Source organism: Varanus komodoensis, unplaced genomic scaffold (genome assembly GCF_004798865.1).
Source record: "Varanus komodoensis strain SLA01 unplaced genomic scaffold, ASM479886v1 scaffold30, whole genome shotgun sequence".
Lineage (NCBI taxonomy): Eukaryota > Metazoa > Chordata > Lepidosauria > Squamata > Varanidae > Varanus > Varanus komodoensis.
In genome coordinates, this window is record NW_025335762.1 from 8,434,575 (window position 1) to 8,459,581 (window position 25,007).

The following is a 25,007-nucleotide window of genomic DNA, read 5'->3' on the forward strand; positions in this document are numbered from 1 at the left end:
ATGCCTACCATGTGCCCATCCAGCCTATCCTTGAACATCCTCACCAAAGGTGCTTCAAGCACCTCCCATGGAAGCTCATTCTATACCCTATGGATCCTAACTACCCAGAAGTACTTCCTAGGATCCAAATTGTACCTTGGTTCCCTGAACTTCGCTCCATTGGAAGGCATCCTGCCTTCCTGCCCTCCTCTGCAGGGGAAAACTGGTCTACCCACCTCCATGTGACACCCACTCTCGTACCTATATGTCGCCAACAGATCCCCTTGGAGTCTCCAGTTCCCTCAGTCTCTCCTCATATGGCTTCCCCTGCAATCCGGCCACCATCCTTGTGGCCCTACGCTGCACTGACTCTAACCTGGCTATATCCTTCCTGTAAGGTGGAGCCCAGAACTGAACAAAATACTCCAGTTGAGGACGCACCAGAATCATATAGAGTGGTAGTAATACCTCTCTTGATCTAGAAGCCACGCTTCTGTCTATGCAACCAAGGATGGCGTTTGCCCTCTTGACCACCGTGCCACACTGCTGACTCATGTTTAGCCTGCAGTCAACCAGCACCCTGAGGTCCCTTTCACAAGTGCTGCTCTCCAGCTACTTGTCCCCCAACCTGAACTTATGATGCCCATTCCTATGCTCCAAGTGCAAGACCTTGCATTTATCTGCTTGCTGTATTTTGAGGACCCTCACTTGAGTTCAGACTCTCTTTTTCTCTCTCTCTCTCTCTCTCACACACACACACACAGAGAGAGAGAGAGAGAGAGAGCGAGCGAGCGAGCGAGTGAGCGAGCCATCCTGCAGTGGCAGAAGCGTGACTGAAAGGGAGGGACAGAGGCAAAGTTTCCAGTTTGGATTCAACATGGGTAGAGGCTTTCCCCTCTATTTTAGAGTTTATACTGTTCTGAAATCTGCTGATAATAAAAGAGCTGACAATCAAAGGAAAAAGGAAAGGGACTAGCTCACAATACTAGTGATATTGCTTATAGATTCATAAAAACACTTTGTCTTTTTGCCTGCCAAGAGTGCTATGAACTGAAAAAGTGGGTACCCTAACCCTCAGTCTTATCCAGCAGGGCTTTTCTTCTGCTTGGGTTTCAGTAACATAGTCTTAAGCATTCAGGATAGCCGCTTGTATAATGAAACAGGATACGTGACATGGTGGAGCCAGTTCCAAAAGTTTCCAAAATAGTGTTCCTTTGCCTGCATTTCTATTGGGTTGAATCCAAGCTTACCTTTCTATGAATGGGGGGGGGGCTTTTTCCATTTATGGGGGGAATCTTATCAAAGACGCTCCAGATACTTCAATTGGTTCAGAACAGAGCAGCCAGTTTGCTAGCAGTATACACGCATAACACCAGTCCAATACCATCTGCAGTGGCTTCCAATTGAAGTCCAGCCCCAATTTAAGGTGCTAGTGATGACTTATACAGCCCTAAACAACTTAGGACTTGACATTGGATGGAGTGCCTCCTTCCATATATACCTGCCCGGCCTCTAAGATCTGGAGTTGAGTTCCTCCTTTGGAAGGAGATCAGAAGAGTGGCTACCTGGAGAAGGGCCTTCTCTGCAGTGGCACCCAGCCTATGGAATGGGCTTTTCGGAGAGGTGTGCGTGGTGCTGACCATTTTTTTCATTTTGGTGCCAGGCCTAAACCTTTTTATTTCCCCAGCAATTTAATTGTTAGCATTGTTTTTAACATTGATTTTATATATTATTGTGATGCTGTGTCTTATTCATTTATGTTATCACCACCCTAAGACACTGTGAAGGGTGGGATACAAAAATTTTTAAGGCAGGAAGGAAGAAGGGGATAGAATGGTGGTTTCCTCCACTGATCTGGAAATCCTTCACCCTCCTTGGGAGATGGCACTGGGCTCAGAAAGGCAAACAGAAAATAATTCCTTCTCTAGAACTAGGGATTTCCCCAGAACACAAGTCTGGATCCAACCCTAGCATGTTTAGTTATAAGGGTGTTGTTCTTCTAGTTATAAATATTCATTGTCTATATTGAAATATAGAAGGAAGTACCAGATTGTCATTCTGAATTTATGAGAATAATAGCACTTCATAAATACCCAATACCCTTTTTACGCACAGAAAACCCACACTGTTAAATGGCGGATTTGGTAAATATTCCTTGACATTCACATCAAAATCTGAATTATAAAAGAGATCTTGTTTTGTGTTCATTAAAATAAAATATTGCTCCTTGTCTCCATAACTTTCCTGCATATAAAGCAATTCAGGAGCAGTAACAGCATGCTGGGAGCAGGGAGGGGAGAGACAAACAAAACAGCTTGATTTAAACTATATTGGCTATAAACTGCAATGAGATTTATAATTCCAAAAGAAGTACATGGCATAGCTTCTGCAAACTATAAGTGGGCTGTTTCCAAGATTCCAAGTCCCCATCCCTAGTGTGTGGTTCCCTGATAGCAATGTTGTACTGTTGATCCAGAAGAGTAATTCTATGGATAAATATGGTCCTCCCCAACCTCTTGCCAAAGTTCAGAGTTTCCAGAATATTATCAAACTTAATCTAGGGAGTTTCTGGAATCCTGAAGCCCCTCTGGCCATTACAGTTGGCTGTTGCTGAAGTTGCCCATAATCAGAGACACCATCTACCAGGCCCCCCCACAAACCCAGGCATGACCTGCAGAAGATTTTGCAATGCTGAAAAGAAAGTTCTAGCAAGGTTTGTCTGGCCGGGTCCTCCAAATCCATTCAGAATTGCACCTTAGACCAATTCAGCAGCAATTCAACTCACACAGCATGCATTTACCTGCAACTTGAAACTCTTGAAAGTACTTTAGGAATGCTAAATTCTTCAATTGTAAAAGAAATCAGAGAATACTTACTTTACCGGAGAAGGGGACAAAGGACACAGCTTGAGAAAATGAAAGTAAAGCATAGGAAGAGTCTGAAAGTGGAGGGATCTCCAAGCTAACAAAATAAAGCAGCCTTCCCTAGCTTGATATCCTACAGATTTCTAAAATTACAACTCCAGAATCCCCAGAGAGCCATGCCAGAAGTTCTAACCAACACATCTAAAAGACAACAAAACTGTGGAAGGTTGTAGTAAAAACTGAACATTGATCCATTGCTAGAATAAAGAGGGGGCTGGAGGGGCAGAGGGTTACTGCATGCTAATATATTTTCCTTTAAAAAAGTATAATGATGCAGGAATAACTAATGGTACTGCAAAATCTATGACTTATATCCAGAGTGATCATCTATTCCTATGCATTTATGGTAATATAATCCCCATTATTTTCCAAGAAATTTGCTTTCGAGTTGGCCTGCTTGGGTCTTGCACAAATTAATTGACTGATGTGGGGTTAATGTTCTGCTTCGGGGTGGGTAGATGGTAAACCTTCAGTTGTCTTGGCTGCACCACTTAGAAGTCACTGCCACTATGGCCAGTGACCAGTATGGCCAATGGAACTGAAAGTCAGAACATCTAGAGAGCTTCTTTTCTGCCCATCTTTGTTCTACAGTGCCTTGTAAGAATCAATCCTGATGTTTCCCTTTTCTGCTTTTTTGCCAGCTCTCACACTGTGTCATATGGATTGTTATGTTTAAATTCCTCCAAGATGCTCCAAGATGCAGCATGTCACACGCCATCCCCGCCTCCATTTTCTCCTGACAGCAATCCTACCAGGTATGTTAGGCTGAGAGGTAGTGGCTGCCCTGGGGTCATAAACATCCAATGGGCTTTGTAGCTGAGTAGAAAGCTGAACATGAAACTACCCAGTACAAGATAAATACGCTATCCAGTTTCTAAAATGAAGGGAAATGAAATTCTCATCTATTTTTCCCAGCTACATTCATTAGAGTCATGAAGAGGACCATGCTGTCAATTGCTGGACATTTAACTAATAGAAATGAAGAACCTGCCAGAGAAATAAGTTGCAACCCAGTTCAGTTCTAATATGGGTGACTATACAAGGATTCACACCCAGACTTTTATTGGCTAAAGGCTCAAACCCCTTGGCCTGGATGGAAAATTACTCCATTCTGGTTTCTCCAATCTTTTAAAATTTCCCTTTTTCCTGAAGTTTTCACCCATGAATTGGAGGATTCAAATGATAAAGCGCACTTCAGTCCCAGTGGTCAATACAATCACTGTTAACTGAGATTGGAAATCCCATCATATGAATTCTTTCTTGGTCACAGACAAGATGGTGATGTTATATGATTTGATAATGGGTCCGTTAGAGCTGGATTTGCCTTTTGACACTGGAGTACATTTCTTAGCTTTGCCAGTGCAAAATTGAAGAATGCTGGCTTGGCTCTTACTCTTTTCTCTCATCAATCAATCAAATCTATGGAACGTTTGTTTAACAGTTTATTCTGTGCACTGGTCATGCAAAGCCTTTGCCATCCAGGTGCCTTGTCAAATACTGAGAACTCATTACTCCTGACAGAATACAGGAGAGCCTTAAGCAGTAGCTTGGAAAACATCTCAATTAAAATTACAAGAACTGTGCATTGAACTGCATCATTTTTGCTTTGATCCATTTGTTTGTGCAGTTGACACATGCACACAAAATCTGCCAAAGAACACAAGTTCTTTGGGTGGATTACATACATCTAGTTTTGTTTTCTACTACCTATCCTGGGTACACAAGGAAAGGACTTGTGTCTACTGCTAATTCTACTGCTGCAAGAATTTCTGTATTAAGAGTAAAGTAATAAAGTATAAGTAGAAACTACTTGTAAGTTTGTTGCTACCACCACCCTCAAGAAGAAATAAGCTATGTGACATCTAAAGAGCCAGACTGGCAGGTGTCAGGAACTACCATCTTGCAGTGTTTTGTTTCAGCATGGCTCCCCGTACACACTCTGTGGGGGAAATAGTTGGAGAAGAGTGATGTTGAGCAAAAAAAGAGGGCAGGGAGAGAAAAAGTAATGTATTGGGACAATGATATGCACAAGGGTGCATCATGTTGAGTGCAGATGGATATGAATTTGATATATACACTGCCCATTCGCTGAAGCTGAAATTTGAAAGTTGCCAAAATATGACTATGAAAGTACATCACAGAAACACCGAACCATTTGTTGAACTAAAGTAACATTTACATAGTGCTTTTTATTTTATCCTGCCCTTCCAAACGTTCCCTCTCGAAAATAATAGAATACAATAAAATAAACAAAATAAAACAAAAGGTGGCCCAATAATCCAACAATAAAATCCAGATTGAAAACAAAATCTTAATTAAAATGGAGCATAAAAAACAAATTAAAATACAGTTAAAAAGACACTAGAAGAAATTAATAGCATCAGCCAATTAAAAACTCCTTAAACAGCAGATCAGCTTTATGCCTTAAAAATTTATCTGCCTTCTGCTGGAAGGGTAACAGTGGGAGTGATCACAGCCCCTCTCAGCAGTGGATTGAAATCCATGGAGCAGTCACTAAGAAGTCTCTACCAAACAGGCCTCTGATGGTGGTGGATATCATGAGAAGCCCATCCTTCCCACCTAAGACCATAAAATGTAGTGCTGTACTATGTTCTAAGCCCTTCACCTAAACTCTCTTGCTGCAGCAACTGTGTAAGTCACATCAGTTAATTATGCTCATATTTAATTATGCCCATATTGCACACAGGCCAGAGGCTGAGACGGACTAGTAAGGGTGTGAGGACACCTAATGAGTTCATAGAGAAGATATGGACATGTCTAGTTGAATCAGTGTGCTGGCTTATAGCTCCAAAGTCCCCCTATGGATGTTTACTGCAAAGTAACTCCCATAGCATCCAGCAGGGCTTACACCCAGCAAGTGGGCATTACATCATAGGACTATTTATTTATTTAAAACATTTCTATGCCACCCCCATCGCAACAAAGCCTCAGGGCGGCTCACAAAGAATACATAGCCACTGCAGTGCATCAGCTCTCTGGAGGAAGTCTCTACCAAAACACTGTAAGAATGAGAATGAGTGGGGTGAAAAGTAAATTGTAGGACTAAATCAAAGTAAATGTGATTGGAGCTTTTGGATATACCAAGTGCATGTTCCTGCTACATATAATTCATCTCTTCTTCTGCTGTCTTTCTCTCAGTATCTTTATTTAGTAAGAAAAGCAGCATGAACACAAATCTGAAACTAAAGGCATGGCTTTGCTATCTTACCTGAAATGCACAAGGGGTATTATCCACACAGTACACTCTGAGACTATAATCCAGTGAGTTACAAGACATACAGCCAAAGACTGCTACTTTCAGTTCTTTAACAGAACAATCAGAGAGCGGCTCCCCAATGAGAGCATAAGTTCCAAAAGAGTCCAAGAGTATGTGACAGGCAGAAGGGTCCAAGAGGCAGTAACAAGAAGTGGTTTCCTCTTCCACAGACATGACTTCCTATATTTATAAGAAAGAAAGAAAGAAAGACAGACAGAAAGACAGAAAGACAGAAAGACAGAAAGACTTTTTAGAATAAGTACCAGTTACTGTGTTCCATGTTTTCTTAATGTGATTAAAAGATGCAATGATATGAGTCTTGAAGTCACCATGGTCCAACACACATAAGTGTAACTGCATTTGCAGATGGATGCTCAAGTCCCCAGCTATAACTCATAGGAAAACCAATGACTTGGATGCAAAGATTTTCTTCTTCTGAGAAGAAAGAGCTTCATTTAATGGAGGAACACTCGTTACATTGGAAAAAAGGGAGTCACTGGATCCAACCCAATGTTTTTGGTGTCTTGGTTGGTTAGTACCTTCAAGAACTTCCTTTGTGTTTCTGACTGTCTGCTTTTCATAAGTGTTATGTGTCAGACCTATTTTGAAAGCTCTGTTTACAAAGGCAGAAGCCTGATTATGAGTTTGTGTATATTGCTTTGCAAATGCATGGATTACTTAACAAAACAAACTCCATTCGGTTCACCATCATGCTGAGATCCATCTTACTGTGGATGAAACTTCTGTAAGTCCAACAGAGACTTAGGCCTCCACTTTTCAAGCAAGAGGACACTGCCTTGCATGTCAAATGGCTTTTAAAACCAAGGGTGGTTTCTTGGTCACAATTTCCACCATATGTGACCAAAATTTCTAACACGCATGCCTTGTGGGGGTGGCAGTGGGGATGGGACACCTGAGGGGATCAAAGAGCACCAGCAGGTATACTTTCAGAAAAATGCAACAAAAAGGCTGATTGTTCTGTGGAAATATAATATGGTGTGAGTGAGTAAAAGAAATGCTGTGTTGAAAAAGAAAGCAAGGGAGTTATTTTACTTCTATATGCAATGGGTTACATGATTCCATGTATGCTTACTCATAAATAGATGTGATTAATTAAAATGAATCTTACTCCCAAGTAAAATGCATATAATTATTCCCAAAATATTTTTAAACAATATGAATCAACAGCCCAAATAGTCCCAATAAATCCATTAGCGGCTTATGAGTTAGCCTATTGCAAGAGCTAACAGACAGGACACCAGTCTGAGCTTCCTGAAGAAACAACATGATATAAATAAATGGGAATAATAGCAACAATAGTGACAACAACAATGAACTCAACCCAAAAGTTTGCAGTTCCTTTCTAATTCACCAAAACCACTAGACAGAATTGATGGACTTGCGTCCATTTTAGTGAGATGGCTCATGCATGGAAGTGTAGACAGAAACCGCTCAGGGAGAGGGCTCATCTGGAATAATGAAGGGATGGGCAAGAATGCCTGATGCCTACATAAACTATTTGCCGCAATAGCATTTATTCTAATAAAATCGTCCATCTAACCTGTAAATGCTCACCTTTGCACTCAGGGCAGTAAACGGGACATGACGTCATCTGTGAATAGGAGCACCATTCCTATATGTTCCTGCACCGTCTCCCTCTCTCCGCATGCTCTCTTGTGGGTGACTAGTGAAGAACCACCATTGCCATCATCACCATCTCCACCACTCTCCCAGAATTTGTGGCGTTTAAGGTGCAATTGTATGACTACCAGACACTGCCTAGAGAAGGCCATGGGATAACCAGGAGTCATGGCACAGATGAATGTGCTCCGAAGTCCCAGCTAGGACTCTGACTGCAAAATACCCTGCCCTTACTCCTTTGTTGGTGCAATTTGTCACTGCAGCTGGTAAGGGTGAGCATGAAGGCTTGAAGCTCCTGGTGGTGCCTGAGCTCCTGCTCCTCATAAGCAGGAGCAAAGATGACCAAAACTGGTTGTCCATGTCCTTGCTGGGTGTGAGATGCACAGAAGCAACCCTTGCTTCCGTGTTCCTCCTGCACTCTTTGGTTACCATAGTTTCTGCTATTCTGAGGGTCATGGCAGCCACATGGGATGCTTCGTGCTCTTAACCTTGCAAACATTTCAGCTCTTTGCACTGCATGATCTCTGGACTCCTCAGCAGACTTGCTTTTGTTTTAGCAGCTCAGGTGCCATGATTGCCCTAAGCAATCAGCAACACCCCCGTTCCATATTGCAAGTTCCACCTTTCCTCTTGGACATCTTACTCACCTCCCACTTGCCCTGATGCCTTTTCTTTTTCAAATGGATGTTCCAGTGCTCAGAATTCACTTCTGCACAGTGTGGTATTGTCAAGGCAAATGGCGTAGAGACTGTCACTTCTGGAGGGCCGCATGTTACCTCTGGACCAAGGAGGACTTCACTGCCTTCTGGCTGCAGGCTTTACATGGAGATGAAGACAGAGACAGAGAGACATTATTACAAAGGAAAACTCAACTTCAAAATATAAAACTTTCTACCTGGAGGTAGCATAGAAGTTCCGTGAACATTTGCTCATTTCCTTTTTAGCTTGTATGATTGTCCAGTGTGAATAACTAAATATTAAAATACTTCTACCACTATTGCAAAGCTGTATCTGTTTGGAGACATTTACATATGCAGGGAGAGTTTAAATAAGGAAAATGAAGTGTGTACTCCTTTGCAAATTAGAGAGGGAGATCCTCTCTAACAATAAACAAAAGGCTCATATTTCTGAAAACATCATACTCATCTTGGTATTTATGTCGCCATCTGCACAGCAAGGAAGTAATGGAAATGTCAGGAAAACCCCAAGATTTCCACAAGTACAAAACAAACATTGCGTGTTGTTGTTATTGTTTTTTGTTCTTGTTTTGTTTTTTTGTCCTCTGTAAGCCATCCAGAAACTTTTTGTAATGGGACAGCATAGAAAAACTTTAAATAAAATCAATCAATCAATCAATCAATCTGGGATGGGGCTTAAAACACTCTGATGAGGATTGAGCATAGAAGGCTGTCTGACTTTTGTAGGAAGTCAGAGTCAAACTAAAGAGAAAACAGGGCGAATAGGATATTGTTCAAGAGGAGATGGCTGACTGGAACAAGACCTTTCCTCACTCCAACTGCAAAATGTTACCACGTGGACCACCCCTGTTCAGCATTCCAGCCAACCAGGCCCCTTTTGGAGATACTCCATTCCACCCCATCCATTTTCTTTTTCACAATTGTTTTCTTATCTCACACTTCAACTGCTATGTTCAGATTCTTGTTTTAGCATTAATGGAAGCAAAGACTAGATTTAGGTGTCAGAATTGCTGTGGCATTTTTCTTCACTTTATCGGAGTGTTAATAGCAACATTTTGTAGCTGTAAAGGAACAAAATAATTATGACTCCAGTGATGCATCTTCACATGAATCATTTGATTCCATGGTGGTTTTCTCGCTTGGAAAATAGTGCTGATCTGTTGCTGAAGAAACATAATAGGTAATATAGATAAAGTTGATATTAAGGTATGAAGCATAAGATAACAGTCTTTCAGGTCTAAATTTAGCATCACTCCACATGAACCCTTCCCCTCGCCCCCTTGCATGCTGTTTCACGTATTGAACACAAACCAGGAAAAACACCCTCAACCTTGCAGAAAAAAAAGGATTTTTAAAATGTATTCTGTAATACTGTGTTCAGAATTGGCTTGTATATATTTGCAGCCTTGTTTTGGCTGGAGGCTGATTTGGTTTAGATTTGTAAAGAAACCCCTCTTGCAGACCTTGAAGTATGAAGACCATTTGTGTCCCTTTGGAGGTGGGAGGGAGAGTTAGCTGTACCTGCCCGGAGCAGCTTTTGGCACTAGTCCAGATGCTGCAAGCTAAGTGAACGGGGCAAGGGAACAAAAGAGGAAGTTTCAGATGCAATAGGGGAAACCTGTCCATTCCACTTTCTCATTTTTCCAATTTCAGATTTGGATCATCCTGCATTTTGATATTTTCTTGTGTGTTTTTTCCCCTAGTGTATGGATTGTGTAGGTAATTTCACCTAATTTATACACTCCCTGAAAGCAAAATTCTTTTTATAAGACATTCTTAACATTGTTTTCACTAATTTACACAAGTTTAATGTGACCACTGCAAAGCCTGAGAAGCGCACCTTTCAAAGGATAGCAAAGCCCTGGTTGGGCAGTATGAAACTAGCTAACTAGCAGGTGAGCTAGCATGAAAATGCAAACAGAACATTTTTTCCTTTCATATATGAAAATGTATGAGATAGGTGAAAGGTAGGGAGCTTGGGACTGTTTGATACTAGCTCCCAAAAGCTCCAACCAGTGTGGCTATGAATAGGGATAATGTGCATTTACCAACAACATTTAAAAGGTGGCAGGCTACCAAGCCATGGAATAGGTAACACCAATAGGTAACACTAACTTCTCATAGTGATTCCAAAGCTGAACACCAGAAATGTCTTGATCAGTGTGACTAATGATTTAATAAATCTCTGGGAAAAAACCAAAACCAAACCAAAAACCAAAAATACCACTATGGTTAAAATTGACCAGGACCAAAGGATGACACACAAGAAACATGGTGTTTCTTGCAGGCAGCCGGGCTTTTCAGTCTTCCTCTCTCCATAACAGTCTCTTCTCCATGGAAAAAGTAAGAAAGCCTTCCCTAGGCAGCTATCCAAAGAAGCAGCTGCAAATACCCAAGGGTCTGCAGAAGAAGGAGTAAACAGCAGAACTCCTTTGGAGGAGCTTTAGCCCCGGCTCCACTATTTTACAAATGAAAATGCACACACACTTGTAATACCTCATAACAAAGAAGGGCACCACTTTCCCTTTGCGACCTTCAACTCTGTGGAGGCTGCTAAAAAAGTATCCTCCGCTGACGCTTTACCTGCTTCAGTGGCATACATTTTAACTTCCCATGGTGCTCCAATGTATTATTATTATTATTATTATTATTATTATTAACATTTCTATGCCGCCCCTTGCCGAAACCTCGGGGCGGCTTACAACACATAAAATACATTGAAATACAATAGAACATAATAAATTACCATTAAATACAAAAATACAAAAAATACACTGAGTTACAAATATAAAATTAAAATTATCAGTATAAAATAAGTAAATAAAAATATAGGAGGAGAAAAGAGAAGGAAGAAGAAGTTGCCCTGGCCAGATCATATGTTTTAACAATTGAAATGATGTTTAAATAATAAGGGGCCCCGCGGGGCTTTGGGGGAGCGTTTCTGCCCCTGCTGGGACGCTCCACGGATCGGGCCAGGGCCCTCTGCCAGCACGGCGGGCCTCTGCCCCGCAGCTGCGGCCCTTCCGCTACAACCAGAGCAAGTTCCTAGACCGTATGGCTCCGAGCAAAGAGCTGAATCGGCGAAGAGTCCCGGAAGCGGCCTTCTCCCCAGTCGGGTCCTTGCTCGCGCCCGCCGGGGCTTCTGCACCGCTCGCCGGGGAGGCGGGCACGGAAGCGGGGCCTTCCGCGGCATCCACCGGGCGCAGAACTGCGGCGCGCCTCTGGGCTCCGTCCAGACGGGCCGGACTACACCCCCCATCGACCCCGGACCCGCGGCGCGCCTCACCTCCTCGCCGCGGGCCTCCCGCGCCCTCCTCCACGCCGACCGCACGCCCTCCGCCCGGGGCGCCGCGTCCGCGTCACTCCAGGGCATTGTGGGTAATTTAAATTTAAAGGTGCTAGGAACGGACGTTTGTTAGGGCCCAATGAAGTCATAAGCTGCCAGGGACTCTGGCACCCCTTTCCCAGTAATACAAATTCCTGAAGACTGTTCTTTGTCTCTCTAATGCCATTTCAATTTTAATTTGCTCTGCAACAGCCTGAGTTGCAGTATGATGCAAACAATACGATGTTTGTGCTTTTCTTAAAGACGTGCCAGAAATAAAATAAGAAACATGCAAATGTAATGTAATAATACTAATTGCCCCACCACCTCTTATCAACAGTTCAAGTCTCACTAGGACAAAGTCTCACTAGGACAAACAGCACACCAATATTTTTATTTTGTACTGATAATTTTAATTTTATATTTGTAAATCAATGTATTTTTTGTATTTATGTATTTAATGGTAATTTATTATGTACTATTGTATTTCAATGTATTTTATCATGTTGTAAGCCGCCCCGAGGTTTCGGCAAGGGGCGGCATAGAAATGTTATAATAATAATATAATAATATAATAATAATAATAATAGTGTGGCACTTTACAGTGGGTGTGGCTGGATTTCCATGCATATGCATTAAAGAAAAAGGTGTATCCATTACTACATCTGGCTCTGATATGAGCTGAGATGGACCTTGAGAAGCAGGATGGGAAATCTAGCAGCTCACAGGAACAATGCATTCCATCAAGCATCTCCTTATAGAACAACAGGGACAGAATTGGGGCAAGAAATAAGCAGGAGCGGCTGTTAGAAAGCAAGGCATTTCCTGGACAAAATTGGGGCCATTGGTACCTATGCTTTAGGAATGCATTCTGGGTTGTTGTGGTGATATTCTGCTCTCAAGATGTAAAAATAATAATTTTGACTGGCATAATTTGAAACTAATGGATTTACCCTGCAATTTCAAATGCTTCCAGAACCTTTTGGACTTCTGTGGAATGAACAGATGTTCAAATGTTTGAAGGACAGGCGTGTAACATGAGCTGCAAAGGCAAAAAAAAATATGCTTTTTTCATTTGCAATGACAATATTCTACATGGTTCCCAGGACTGCCCATATGTTGTCGCTAATATTAATGATCAGTGGATCTGCCAGATCCATTTCCACAGAACACCCTTACACTTCCACATTTCCCCCTTCCAAATCTTTTCTTCTGTGAAGTTTCCATTAAAATGTATCCCCCCCATCTCCCCCTGCCCCTTCCCCCAACAATAAATATTGATTTTTGGCATGAGGCGACCGGATACATTTTTCCAGCAACAATATATTTTCCGCAATTATGCAAATAATTGGCAATTAACATCCAGAAGTTTCACAAAAGACCTGCTCCTGGTATAGATGAAATCTACTCAGACTGCTTTGTCAAGGTGGCTCAGCACAGCTGCCTGCATTTCTAGCCTTCTAGGGAGCCTGGAATGGGGAGCACTGGGGGAAGTGCTGCCCATCAGCAATTACTGCGACCCAGCATTATCTTCTTTGTGCTCCCCAATCCCTGTGATTATTTCAGTGGTTGCGGGGAGGCCCTGCTTCCTGGCCTTGACGTATCTTTGTTCATGGGGACGTTGAATATGGAAGTGTTCCATTCTTCCCTCTATCAGCATCTGAGATCGTACATCTATTTTTCCCACTGATTATTGGTTTCTTATATTTGTTTTATTCTTCTCCTTGGGATAACACATGCAGATATTTTTCACATTTTCTTATTAATGGCAGTGATAAATAAAAGATACACTGCCTGTACATTACCAAATACATGAATTAGACTACAAGCAATACAAAATGCACGCTGGATTCCATCCAGCAGCCATGGAAATTGAGAGAGCTACCTTCTACTAAATCAGAATGTGTGTGTGTGTTTCAAAATATTTCCAAGCAGGGCTGTTTTCCCTGGCATGATGAGTAAAACCCACTTGTTATTTAACTGAAGGTTTGCATCCTGATCCTTCCTATCTCATTCACATCAGGCTTACAAAATTCAAAGCTCACCTCCTGGGTCAAAAAATACACGGACAGCAAGTAAATAGAAAAGTTGTGTGTGTATATGTGCTGTGTATGTGTTAGGGAGGGTGTGTGTGCATGTTAGGCAATCACATGCCATAGTGAGAACAAAATATAGGTTAAGCTTTAAAAGCCATTGCATTAGTTCCTCCCAAGGACTATGATTCCAGCAGGTAAGTCGAGCCTTTAAGGATGATTCCCAACTGAAAATAATCTGGCTTTTCATGCACTGAGATGCAAAAACAGAAAAGCAAAAAGAAGAAACTTCCAAACCCACAAAATAACACAATAACTATGGTATAAATCAGTTCCTTAATCGGTCCCACTTCCCCTTGCTGTAGGGTTTCTGAGGCAGCTTTTTACAAGGGTCAGGTTTGTTACAAGAATGTATGAGCCGAGAATTGCCGTGTTGTTAAAAGATCTGTTTATCCACAAATGTGCATGCAAAGCACGGAGAAACAAGCATAGATTGAGATAACCAGTGTCCAGTTCCTTAAAGCAAACACCACACTGTTGGAACTACAGAAGTTTCCTTCCTGTTAGACAGTCGCTATTTTATTTCCTTTACTGGCAACTTTCCTGCTTCTAAATGGTATCTACACCCAAACAGGTGAGCTAAGCCCAATAACAAGCAACTACCAGTGATACTTGTCATTTTTGCCTAAGATTTCAACAAAGACCTACTTGAAATAGCATTTCTATACTTGAAAGGCTTAATGCAACATCTAAGGAAGTATGAGGATTTTATTGTTGCTAGTATACTCAACAAGATATTGGACACGGGATGCATTGCCAGATAGCTGACTAGGACTGGTAGATGAGAATCTGTCACACTGGTCTTATTTCAGTTACCATGGCTACAATTTGAAGTCCAGGCCTGATTTAAGGTGCTGATGCTGACATATAAAGCCCTTTAAGGGCCTGGATATCTAAAGGGACATCACCTTCCACATGAGCCTGCCTGGACCTTAAGATTACCTGCGGAGGTCCTTCTCTGAGAGCCCTTCTTGAAAGAGCTCTCAGAGAAGCTTGAAAGGGCTTTTCTGCTTTTGCACCCTGATTGTGGGACCTACTTCCTAGAGAGGTTCTGGGATGCTGTAGCTCCAATGCTGCATTCATTCCAACCCCTTTTTATTTTCCAAGTTTTTATATTGTTGATACTATTTTGAACCATTAAGTACTGGCACTGTGGAGTTTTAATTATTGTAACTATCCTCTTGCTTTAACTTTGTAAACCATCATAAGATTGCTGGAATAAATCACAACATAGAAAAGCTTTTAAACATAGTATAGTATAGCACAGCACAGCACAGCATAGAAATGAACCAAACCAAACCAAAGCGAAGTGAAACGAGACAAAACAGTCTTTCCAGTAGCCACAAGACATTTTCTGGCAACAGAGCAGTTCACCAGTTGTGTGTGTGTGCTCATGGGCAACTGGTGATAGCCTCAGTGCAGTATATTAAACATATTTTAAGAGATGTCTTATAAAACACCACGCTGAACTTTGCAGGTGCATAACTGTGGGGTCACAGACAAACCTATGTGACTTTCAATAGTAGTGGGGATCAGGATGCATAGATCTCTTCTTCATTCCAAAACCTGCCTCTTGTTGGAACAAAGATAAATTCTGCTCATCACACAGGAGTGCCTCAACCTGATAGTTTTTTTACCCCATATAGCACCACAGGGCTCTGATTCCGATTGGGAGCTGGGGGCTCCAGGAAGCAAGGTTTAAACCTGAAATTAAATCCTTTGCTCTCAGTTTAACCCTTTCCTCCTAGAAATGCTGGTTCTGATTTGAATTGAAGCCACATACTGTTACACTGGAACAAAAGACAAATATCAGGTTCTGCAACACCTACACAAGTACAAGAAACTGTTGTTTGGTCCCAACAGCTGTCATTCCTAATGCACACAAAAGGGTGAAGTTGTCCTTTTCAAATATAGCAGGAAGAAGTTCACACGCCATGAAATTCAGGCTCAGCTTGTAATTAGTTCACTGGAACTCTGAGAGATTCATGTCACTGCAGCTGTACTTTTTATACCCACTCCCCTGATGTTGGCAACAGAGGTGGCTTCCTGTGGGATTCCACTGTTGTATTGCTCTAACAGTCAGGAGGTATAGTTGTTTGGCACCTATGCCCTTCGCATGGTCCTCATGGGCCTAGAAACCGTGCGGCTGAGGCAATTTGCACAGGAACTAGGGATGAATGTGAATCCATTTGTAAAACTGGCTGAACATCAGAATGTGCCTTATTTGCACCTAAAACAGAAGCATATTTTAAGGGTAAAGTTTGCATATTCCCAAGCTTGTAGTCACATTCTCAAAATGCATTTGCGCAAGTTTGTTCATTTTAGTTTGTTCTATTTCATATTCTTTTAAGTGTAATTGTTTATGTTAGGAAAATAGAAATGTTCAAAAAAATGCATTTGTTAGACAAGAACCCTTGTCTGCCTTGCTTTCTTGAGGCTTTACCTCACTGTGGTTGATCGGGTAGCAAATTTTCTTTGCTACCTTAGTGCAACCTGATGCATGGGTGCCCATGCCATCTCAGCGGAGCCAAATGCTTATCCCAAATTACTTTCTGTTGACTTGATTTGTTGGTCGGGGTTCCATATGTTTTCTAATGGTCCCTGAAATGGGAATGAAAGGTACAGCTGCAGCAGCAGGGATCTCAAAGGGCTCTGTGTTCATTTCATTCTTTGGAGGCAGTGTTGCCTGCCATCATCCTGGTAGAAATTTACCATCCGTGTGCTGTGACCAATGGAAGATTCTTCTGGAAAGAGCTCTTTCATTGCTTTCAGAGAAGCATCTCCCTCCAGTGAACATAATGTATGAATATATGGCAATTGAGGGAATTATCTAATGCCAAATGAACTGAAATCAGCTAATTAGATGAACTCTCACACACTGCAAACAGCAAGAGTATTCTAATAACCGGCATGGCATGAGGACTGTAAGGTAGCTCAGACACTGTTTATTAAGGGAGGCAGGGAAGGAAAACATTGTATAGTAGCAGGTATTTAACATTCCCTGGAGTGCAGAGTAAACAAAGCACCAACCAGATCTAATCCTTTTGACTCCATCAAAATCAGAAGCTTGTTTTGTTTCTTGAGAAATGGAGGGAGGCAGGAGAGAAAACAGACTTTCCCTTCATTCTAATTTCATGGCATTTAGCACTCTTAGAAATTATGAGTGCATGAACATATAGGGGGTGTTTTATCACAATAAAGAACTGTAGAAGGCACCATGGCCTAATTATTCCTGCAAAATGGAATTATCAATATTAGAATTTTTTTCCCCTTTACCTTATCAGAGGATGGTTTGCTGAATTGAGAATATTTGTTTTCCTACTTAACACACACACACACATGCACACAAATGTGAATGAAAAAGATGTTTACATTAATCCTTTCCTCACAGGAAGAACTGAAGAAAATATTATAAATTATTTGGTCAAAGGAAGCATTTGTAAAACAACATGAGGTTCAGCTTTCCTCAGCCAATCATAATGGGTTCAGAAATTTTCATATATTAATTCACCAAGCTTACACTTTTAAATACATTGGGTAGCATCCAATTGGCAGTCTGAATAGAATAGAATAGAAAAGATGAAATGAAAGAGAGTCACCAAAGTCCCAATCATTTCAATGGGCCTAATGCAAGAAGGACAGCCAGCGGGCACTGCCATATTTTTAACATTAAGTCAATACAGATTATAATCTATTAAGCATGTGCAGGAAACTCAACAGGTTTTGTGAATGAGTGAGAACTCAGGCTGATGAGCACTGTAGAAATGTAATCAATAAATATAAATTTTGTTCCTCTTGTAAATTCTCACATTCACCGTCAACACCACTGTGTCAATCCCCAGGGTTCTGGTCTTAGAAAGTGTCAAATATAAGATACAGCTTATTGACTAAATTGTTTCAATATGGATGCAGCAACAAAATGCCAGCAAGCAAAAGAACCCTTGTATTGCTACTATCTTGTCTGCACTGGTCCCCTGTATAAGGCAGGGAATTCTCCATGGACCTCCAAAATTACCTGGGCAAACAACACATCAATCCATCTCTCTTACCCAAGAACAAGACTATGCCACTTGCCATGAGTTTTTAAAGAACTTGACTGCTTCAGTGCACACAAGTTCCAGCCCTCCTTCAGGGAAATGGGAAGGACATTTTTAGTAAGGCAAACAGTCTCATTTTCACAGCACAAATATTCCTTATCTACAGGATGTTTTAGGAAGAAGCTTCAGGGCAGTTATTTCTGGTACTCTTCATGACAAGCTGAAGGCCATGATGCCTTGGCAGTGCTCCAAAACACTCTGCTGGCTTTTGGACACCGGGGAAGTGAGTTGCACTTCCTGTTGGGCTTTCCTTGTCATTCCTCTATTGGAGCCCAGGGCTGCTCTATGGGGAATACTGTCCATGGATCTCCCATGGGTCTAAAAGTTAAAAACAATGGAATGGGGCACGGAAAGGGGTTCTGCCCTGAATAAGGCTGTGCCATTAAGGCAGACATTAATCTTTCCCTCTTGAACCATTTCATGATCTGAAATGTGCGCACACACCTGCATGCACACTTCAGAAAAACACAAAATGTACACATGTACCAGAAAAACATATAGCCTATTTACCCCATTGAGAAAAATGAGCTTTTGCTGTGAAGAAAAAAAGCAGCTTCTGGAAAGGACGGGCTAGCAGCAATGCTCTTTCAACCTTTCTCCAAATTATTAATCATTACAATTTTTGGAAAGGACAATCAAGAAATACTTGAAAGTGCTTGAGACTGATTTAGACACATTGTGATGGAGAAATGCATTTTCTTCATCGTCATCATAATCTCTTTCTTAAACCACTTAAAGGTAGTTTACATCTTATGTATTGCATTTCCATACTTCCCACAAACTCCCTGAGGGACTTGTAAAACCATAAAATACAGCATGATCAGGCATATAATAACACTTTGAAAATTTAAAACTACAGTGTGACACCAAAGTAAAAGCCAGCAGCAATGTAAAGGTTTGAAAATACAGTGACAGAAAGGCTAATGGGAAAAAATGGAGTGGGGAAGGGAAGACTAAGACTATGTATAGATATTTAAAAGAATTCCATATTTTCTAGCCAGCAATGGTGGCTGGGAAATTCTGGGACATGTAGGACCTTTTTCTATCTCAACATGTACTTTAAAATCCAGAAGAAAATGCCTTCTGTACCTGGCATCAGAAAGACCATGCTGTAGTTGATGGACAAGCCTCCTCAGGGAGGTTGCTCCATTTGGAGTTCCATGGCAGAAAAGCCTTCTCTTTAGTAGCCTGTTGACTCATTACATTTACTGGGGTACACAGAGAAAGGTCACTGAAGATGCTCTTAAGGTCTAAGCAGATATAGCAGAGCAGAGATGATTCTTCAAGTGACCTAACCTGAAGCTATCTAGAGCTTTGGGATTCAAGGTGGTTGTTTTCTCTGAAATCAGATGCCTTCCTCTCCCAAGTCCATATCTCCCTGTTTGCAAATAGAAGGCTCCTTCACACACACACACACTCCCTGAAAACACATATAAATTAAAAAATGCAAATATATGCATTTTTCCATCGGTGCCAAAGCTTTTCAGTATCTACACCTGCTCTTGCTAAATAAACTGGTCAATGCCAGTTAAGATTCATGATGCTTGACTTGTAAATGTCAGTTTCCATACCTGGGAACAATCATAGCCCTGGAGTAGAAAGGGCTGGGCCTGTCACGGGGCAGAGCAAGAGCGCTTTCTCAGGAACCAAATACTGGAAGTAGGAAAGAAATAAGGTGTTGAAGGGCAGTGTTCTTTCAGCCACTGCACCCCTTTCAGACAACTTGCTGCCTTGTCATTTGGTGGAAAACCCTTTCCTATTGCTAAAATTGGATGATGACTCTACTGCCAATCTGCTTGCGTTCTGCATATGGAATGATAGAGAAGCTTGCTCCCAGAAACAAGACATGGGGCAGACCTGATGGAAGGGCATGTGACTTTCAAGCAGAAAGTCCCAGCTGAAATCCTTGTTTCCATTTGTTTACTTAATCCAGTGCCTTTCTTTACTCTTTAGCCACAAAGTCTCTGGCAGCAGCTTTCATGTCACCTGCAGGCTACATGTAGGCCCAACCCTCACCCTAAGTTAAACAGATGAAGCAGCAGGTGACAGGGAAGGCGCCTGCTTGAGACCTTCAACAGCTGGTGTCAAGTAAAGAGACCAGACCTGGCTAGATGGGAAAACAGATTTAATATGAGGCACAAGCACATGGAACTGAATTTAATGAGCTTGCAGCGTGAGTCTATGCATGCTGCTAAAAGGCATACCCCACTGTGTCCATGCAAATTTAGTCCCAGGTAAGGATGTGTGAATCAGCAAGTCCCAGCCTCAATAAAATGCTGTGAACTCCCAAAGCATAATCCACCTCTGAATCAGATTTACATGAAAATTCGTGACTATTTCTGTGTGCCTTTTTTCCAACTGTCTGTATCAAGAGCACACATTTTAAAGTATCGCCTTTTTTCTCCCTTAAAGTGATCAAAGTGCATTTGTGCAGAGTTTCCAAATCTATCCATTTCTTTTTCAACAGCATGTATGTCATCAAATGCAGTTTGATGCAGGGTAGGCATCTGTAGAGCATGCTGCAAACTCAGAACGTGTGGACTCTGACTGCAGATCGCATTCCTTCCAGGAGGTGAGAGCTCAGTAAATCCTGGTCAAAATCACACAATTCCCCACGCACCCTTACTTCTATGTAACAGTGCATAGAATCACTGCCATGGCATCTCCTGCGGCAGAACTATGCATTTCAGAAGAATCCATCTTCCCTTTTCGGAGACAGGCAGCAAAACATTGAAGAGATTTGTATAAAGGAAGTCTAATTGCAGGTCAACACACATTGGTGCTAACTATGGACATCAAACCTTTCCAGATACACTGTCGCTGTGTATCTGAAATATGCACACGCACACACACACACACACACTCCTCTTTGCTTGGCATAGCAATCCGTTGCTGTTGTTTCTTCTTTTGCTTCCATTCCTCCGCTGCAGTATTTAATTGCAGCGGTGCACACACTGGCTTCTCACACACCGCCTCCAATTTTAACAAGGTCTATATTATAGATTCAGGCAGGGACAATCACCTTGCCGCCCTACATTTCATAGAATTAGATGCTGGTCTGAATGCAAGGCTGACAAAATGCCACTGTAACGAGTCACGGACCGTATTGATACATGGAAATTGTATCTTAGTGGAACAGACACGAAAACACTGAGGTGAGCCACATGACATGTAATTAAAAGGAAGGCAGGCACGAGGAAGAATGGTGCCTGTGACACTTGAACTCGGGTTGCAGATTACCTTCCATTTTATAGCACCACTGAAGAGGCACTCAGGACATTATGTTTAAAGGGGTTGACTCAGGAGATAGCAATTTCACACTGGGTTCTCAGCAAGGAGCAACACAACATTATCCAGAGGATGATAAAGGGCAAACTTCAGCAGGCCCCTGGAAAAGAGCTTGCTCTTCCTCTTTGGCTACCAAAAGCCCCAGATCTGGCGAAAGGGGAACCGGAAAACTGTACTGGTAACCTCACTATTTGCCCCTAAAGTCAAGTCACATTTTTAAGCTCAGTGCCATACACACACACACACACACACACAAGGTGAGGATGTAAATGTAGGTTAACTGTCCTATCTAAGAAATGTCAAGCAACATAGGATTTTATGCAGGAGACAGCAAGCAAGCAAAGGCCTAAAGAACACCTGAGCTGCTGCTAGAATTTCACCAAATGAATGAAAAGCACACTGTCTCAACCAGCCTGTATAACATACATCAGTAGTTTTCACCCAAAAATGAAAGAAATGCATGAAATGCCAAGCTGCAGTAAAAAGATGTTTCGTTTTCAACCGTTTTTAACTTGCTGTACTTGCGGCGATTTGTAGCAGAGCAGCCTGAAATTTTTCACAGCTGCAGACCTAATCATGTGGAACATGGATGCCATGTTTCAGATGATTAGCTCAACAGGTATCATTTTTATAAGCGGTAGGACTGTGCACCACACAATGGATGGACTTTTTTCCCAGTTCGCCTTAACGAAAGGGACACTTCTGCGCCCCTTTCATGCAACACAATACAAAAGAGGAGCAGTGTGAACATGGGAAGTCCAAGTACATTAATACTACCAAGAAAACAGAAATGAAACCAATCATAACAGTATGGTCATAACACCTTCTGGCCAAAGGCCTGTCTAACTAAAAATGTCTTTGTCAGCCTGTGGAAAGCAGTGAGCCATTGTGTGGCAATGAGTTCCAGAGTGTGGGAGGCCCCACCAGATAATCCCATTAATCTTGCTTCAGGTATCAGGGTTAGACATACTGGTCTGTCCTGAAGATCTTGACATTACTGTTTGCATAATAAAGCATAGAAGAAGATATCCAGTAAATATGTATCATGTGGCCATTTGGGCTGGAACAAACAGAAGCATGTTAAGACGTTCAAGCTAATGATGGCTAGGCTATGGTACCCTGCTTAGTCATTTCCAAATGATCTAGATACTTTACAAACATTAGGAGAGTGAAATGGAAGAGATAACAATTAAATCACTATAAAGCATCCTTGAATCAGCAATGCTAGCAAATAGCTAGGAAAAAAGTCTTAATTTAGGCTGCAAGGCTTTACCACTTACCTGGGAATAAACCTTACTTAACACAGCAGGAGTATCTCATGAGTAAACATGCCTAAGTTGGCACTGTAAATTACATTAAAACCCCATGGCACTACATAGGAGCATGTGGCATTTTGAAAAATAGGAATTCAGTGTTTTCCAAACCAGAGTTATAGACTGATGTGCCATTTTGGGCTCCCTGGGTATAACCCAAGTCCCAGTGAACTCTGTTCTGTTTATTCTCAGGTTATTCTCAGACACACTGACCTCAGTACAACTCCTTTGCTGCTGGAGGGGGAACTGAATCTTCCCTTCTCAGACCATAATCCAGTCTGGCTCCTTCCATATATGCCTTTCTATGATTACGGCCATAAGATGACCATTGAAGGCCCTGCTGTACAAGCCACCACATAGACAGGTTTGGTTGGAGGGTACCTGAGAGGATGCCTTTTTGCTAGCATTCCTCCAAGTCTGGATATTCCTTTCAAAGGAAGGAAGAGCACCTCCTTCTCTCCTTTGCTATAGGTAGGCAATAAAAAGACTTTTCAGTTCCACTTTAGCTTTCAACACTAATATTTTATATCACCATTCAGTTTTAACTTGAATTCCACGGTTACACTTTATTGTATACTATGCTTTTGCACCTGTGTTTCCTGATTTGGGGTGGGGGGCTGGGGGAGGTGGAGGGAATTATACAGTATGCTGTTGACAATATCCAGTGCAACATCACCACTGATGTAAATTACGTTACACTAGCATAAATGACAACACAATAACTTTTGCTGACATGACTGGATTCACTGGAAAGCCATTCCCAGCAAGTCCTATTGGCTAGTAAGCGTGTTGTGCTAGAATGGAAATGTATAAAAAAATAGTTTTAGTCCATTTCTGGTCACAACTGTTTTGTACCTTGCAAGATTAAACATGGACTTGAATGCAATCTGTGGACGAAGCCTGCAAATTTCCAAGCTTGCAATGTGATTTAAGAAACTACAAAAACAGTTTACAACAATGTGTACACATTTGGAAAATATTCTTGAAAAGTAAAAACACCTTCTCTGAAAATTGCACCAACTATGCTTGAATCAAAGGCAGGCTGTTGCAAAGACAACTGCAACTGATGAGCACAGCCGGGAAGGAAGGAAAGGCATGCTTGCGAAAGATGAAACCAAAGTTCATACTCTGTTATGGACTCAAGTCAAAGTTTGAGGTGGCCTATAGAGAACTTTAGCAAGCCCAAGTTTTACTGATTCACACATTCAAATGTCATGTGATAGTCTGATGTTAGTGTGCCATCGTTTACATTCGTGGTAGTGTCACACTGGTCAGCACTGTTTGTTTCCTCTTCCTCTTCCTATTCCATCATCATCATCATCAAAACATAGAAACACAACGAATGAAAAGGGACCTCCTGGGCCAACTAGTCTGACCGTCAGCTCCAGCTGGACCCTCTCATGACACGCCTACCATGTGCTTGTCCAGCCTATCCTTGAATACCCTCACCGATGGGGCTTCAATCACCTCTCATGCTAGCCCATTCCATACTCTAAGGTTCGTAACCGTTAGGAAGTACTTCCTGGAATCCACCTTGAATCTTGGTTCCCTGAGCTCACCATCATCATCATCATCCACCCCTGATGCCTAGCAGATAGAGGGGAAAATTCTGAATCAAATGACTGATTCACAGAGACAGACAAAAAGAGAGGTAGATGAAGCTGCCTGCATCTTTGATCCTATTGTAGTACTGCTGCGAACATTAAGGTGACAATTAATACTAAGCACTCTAATAATTAAAAGGTGTTATAGAAATGTATCACAGTTTGCATGACTCAATTTTCACTTATTACCCAATTTTGAGCAACACCAATGACGTGAACAATGCCTGTACATGGAGATCGACTTTGCTTCCAAAGCTTGTTTCAATTCTCCTTTGACTTGGCATCCACTCCCCGCTCCCCCTGGATAAATCATCTTAACAGGGCATACTCTTTCTTCCAGAATATCTGACAATAGAAGAACTGACATCCAGGAAGTGTAATTAGAGCACATTAAATGGCTTTATAGCACGCACTTGTTTTGGTGCATCACCCCTTTCTTTTCACCCATGCAAGGTCCCCGCCATGTCCAGCTATTACGAAATATGCACATTTCTTCTCTCTCTCTCCTCTGTTTCAAAATAATATTTTGTTTTTCTCATCACTTGTGTCTTGTGACCTATTGAGATATCTTATTTGGTTAAAAGTTTATTTGGTTGAAAAATAATTCAACGGAGTGTGAGAAGAGCAGTGTTTGAACCTTAATAAACAAATTGTTATCAATGATGCTTAAATCATGAAGGGCAGACCAAGCGCTAAGTTTAAATTGGTTTTACTTCTATCTTCACTGTCAGAATGTGGTGTCCAATTGTATAGTTCTTGGAAGAAGAT

The 25,007-nt window shown here is 41.7% G+C and overlaps 1 protein-coding gene across 1 annotated transcript in view; it reads right to left on the reverse strand.

The window, feature by feature from the left end:
- The window catches only part of UNC5D (unc-5 netrin receptor D), a 207,579-nt gene that overhangs the window by 19,652 nt on the left and 162,920 nt on the right, over nucleotides 1-25,007 (reverse strand). The window contains exons 12-13 of the mRNA XM_044437388.1: nucleotides 8,469-8,637; nucleotides 6,133-6,360 (exon numbers count right to left, since the gene is read on the reverse strand). Coding sequence (XP_044293323.1) covers nucleotides 6,133-6,360; nucleotides 8,469-8,637 — 397 coding nt within the window. The remainder of the gene's footprint in view (nucleotides 1-6,132; nucleotides 6,361-8,468; nucleotides 8,638-25,007) is intronic.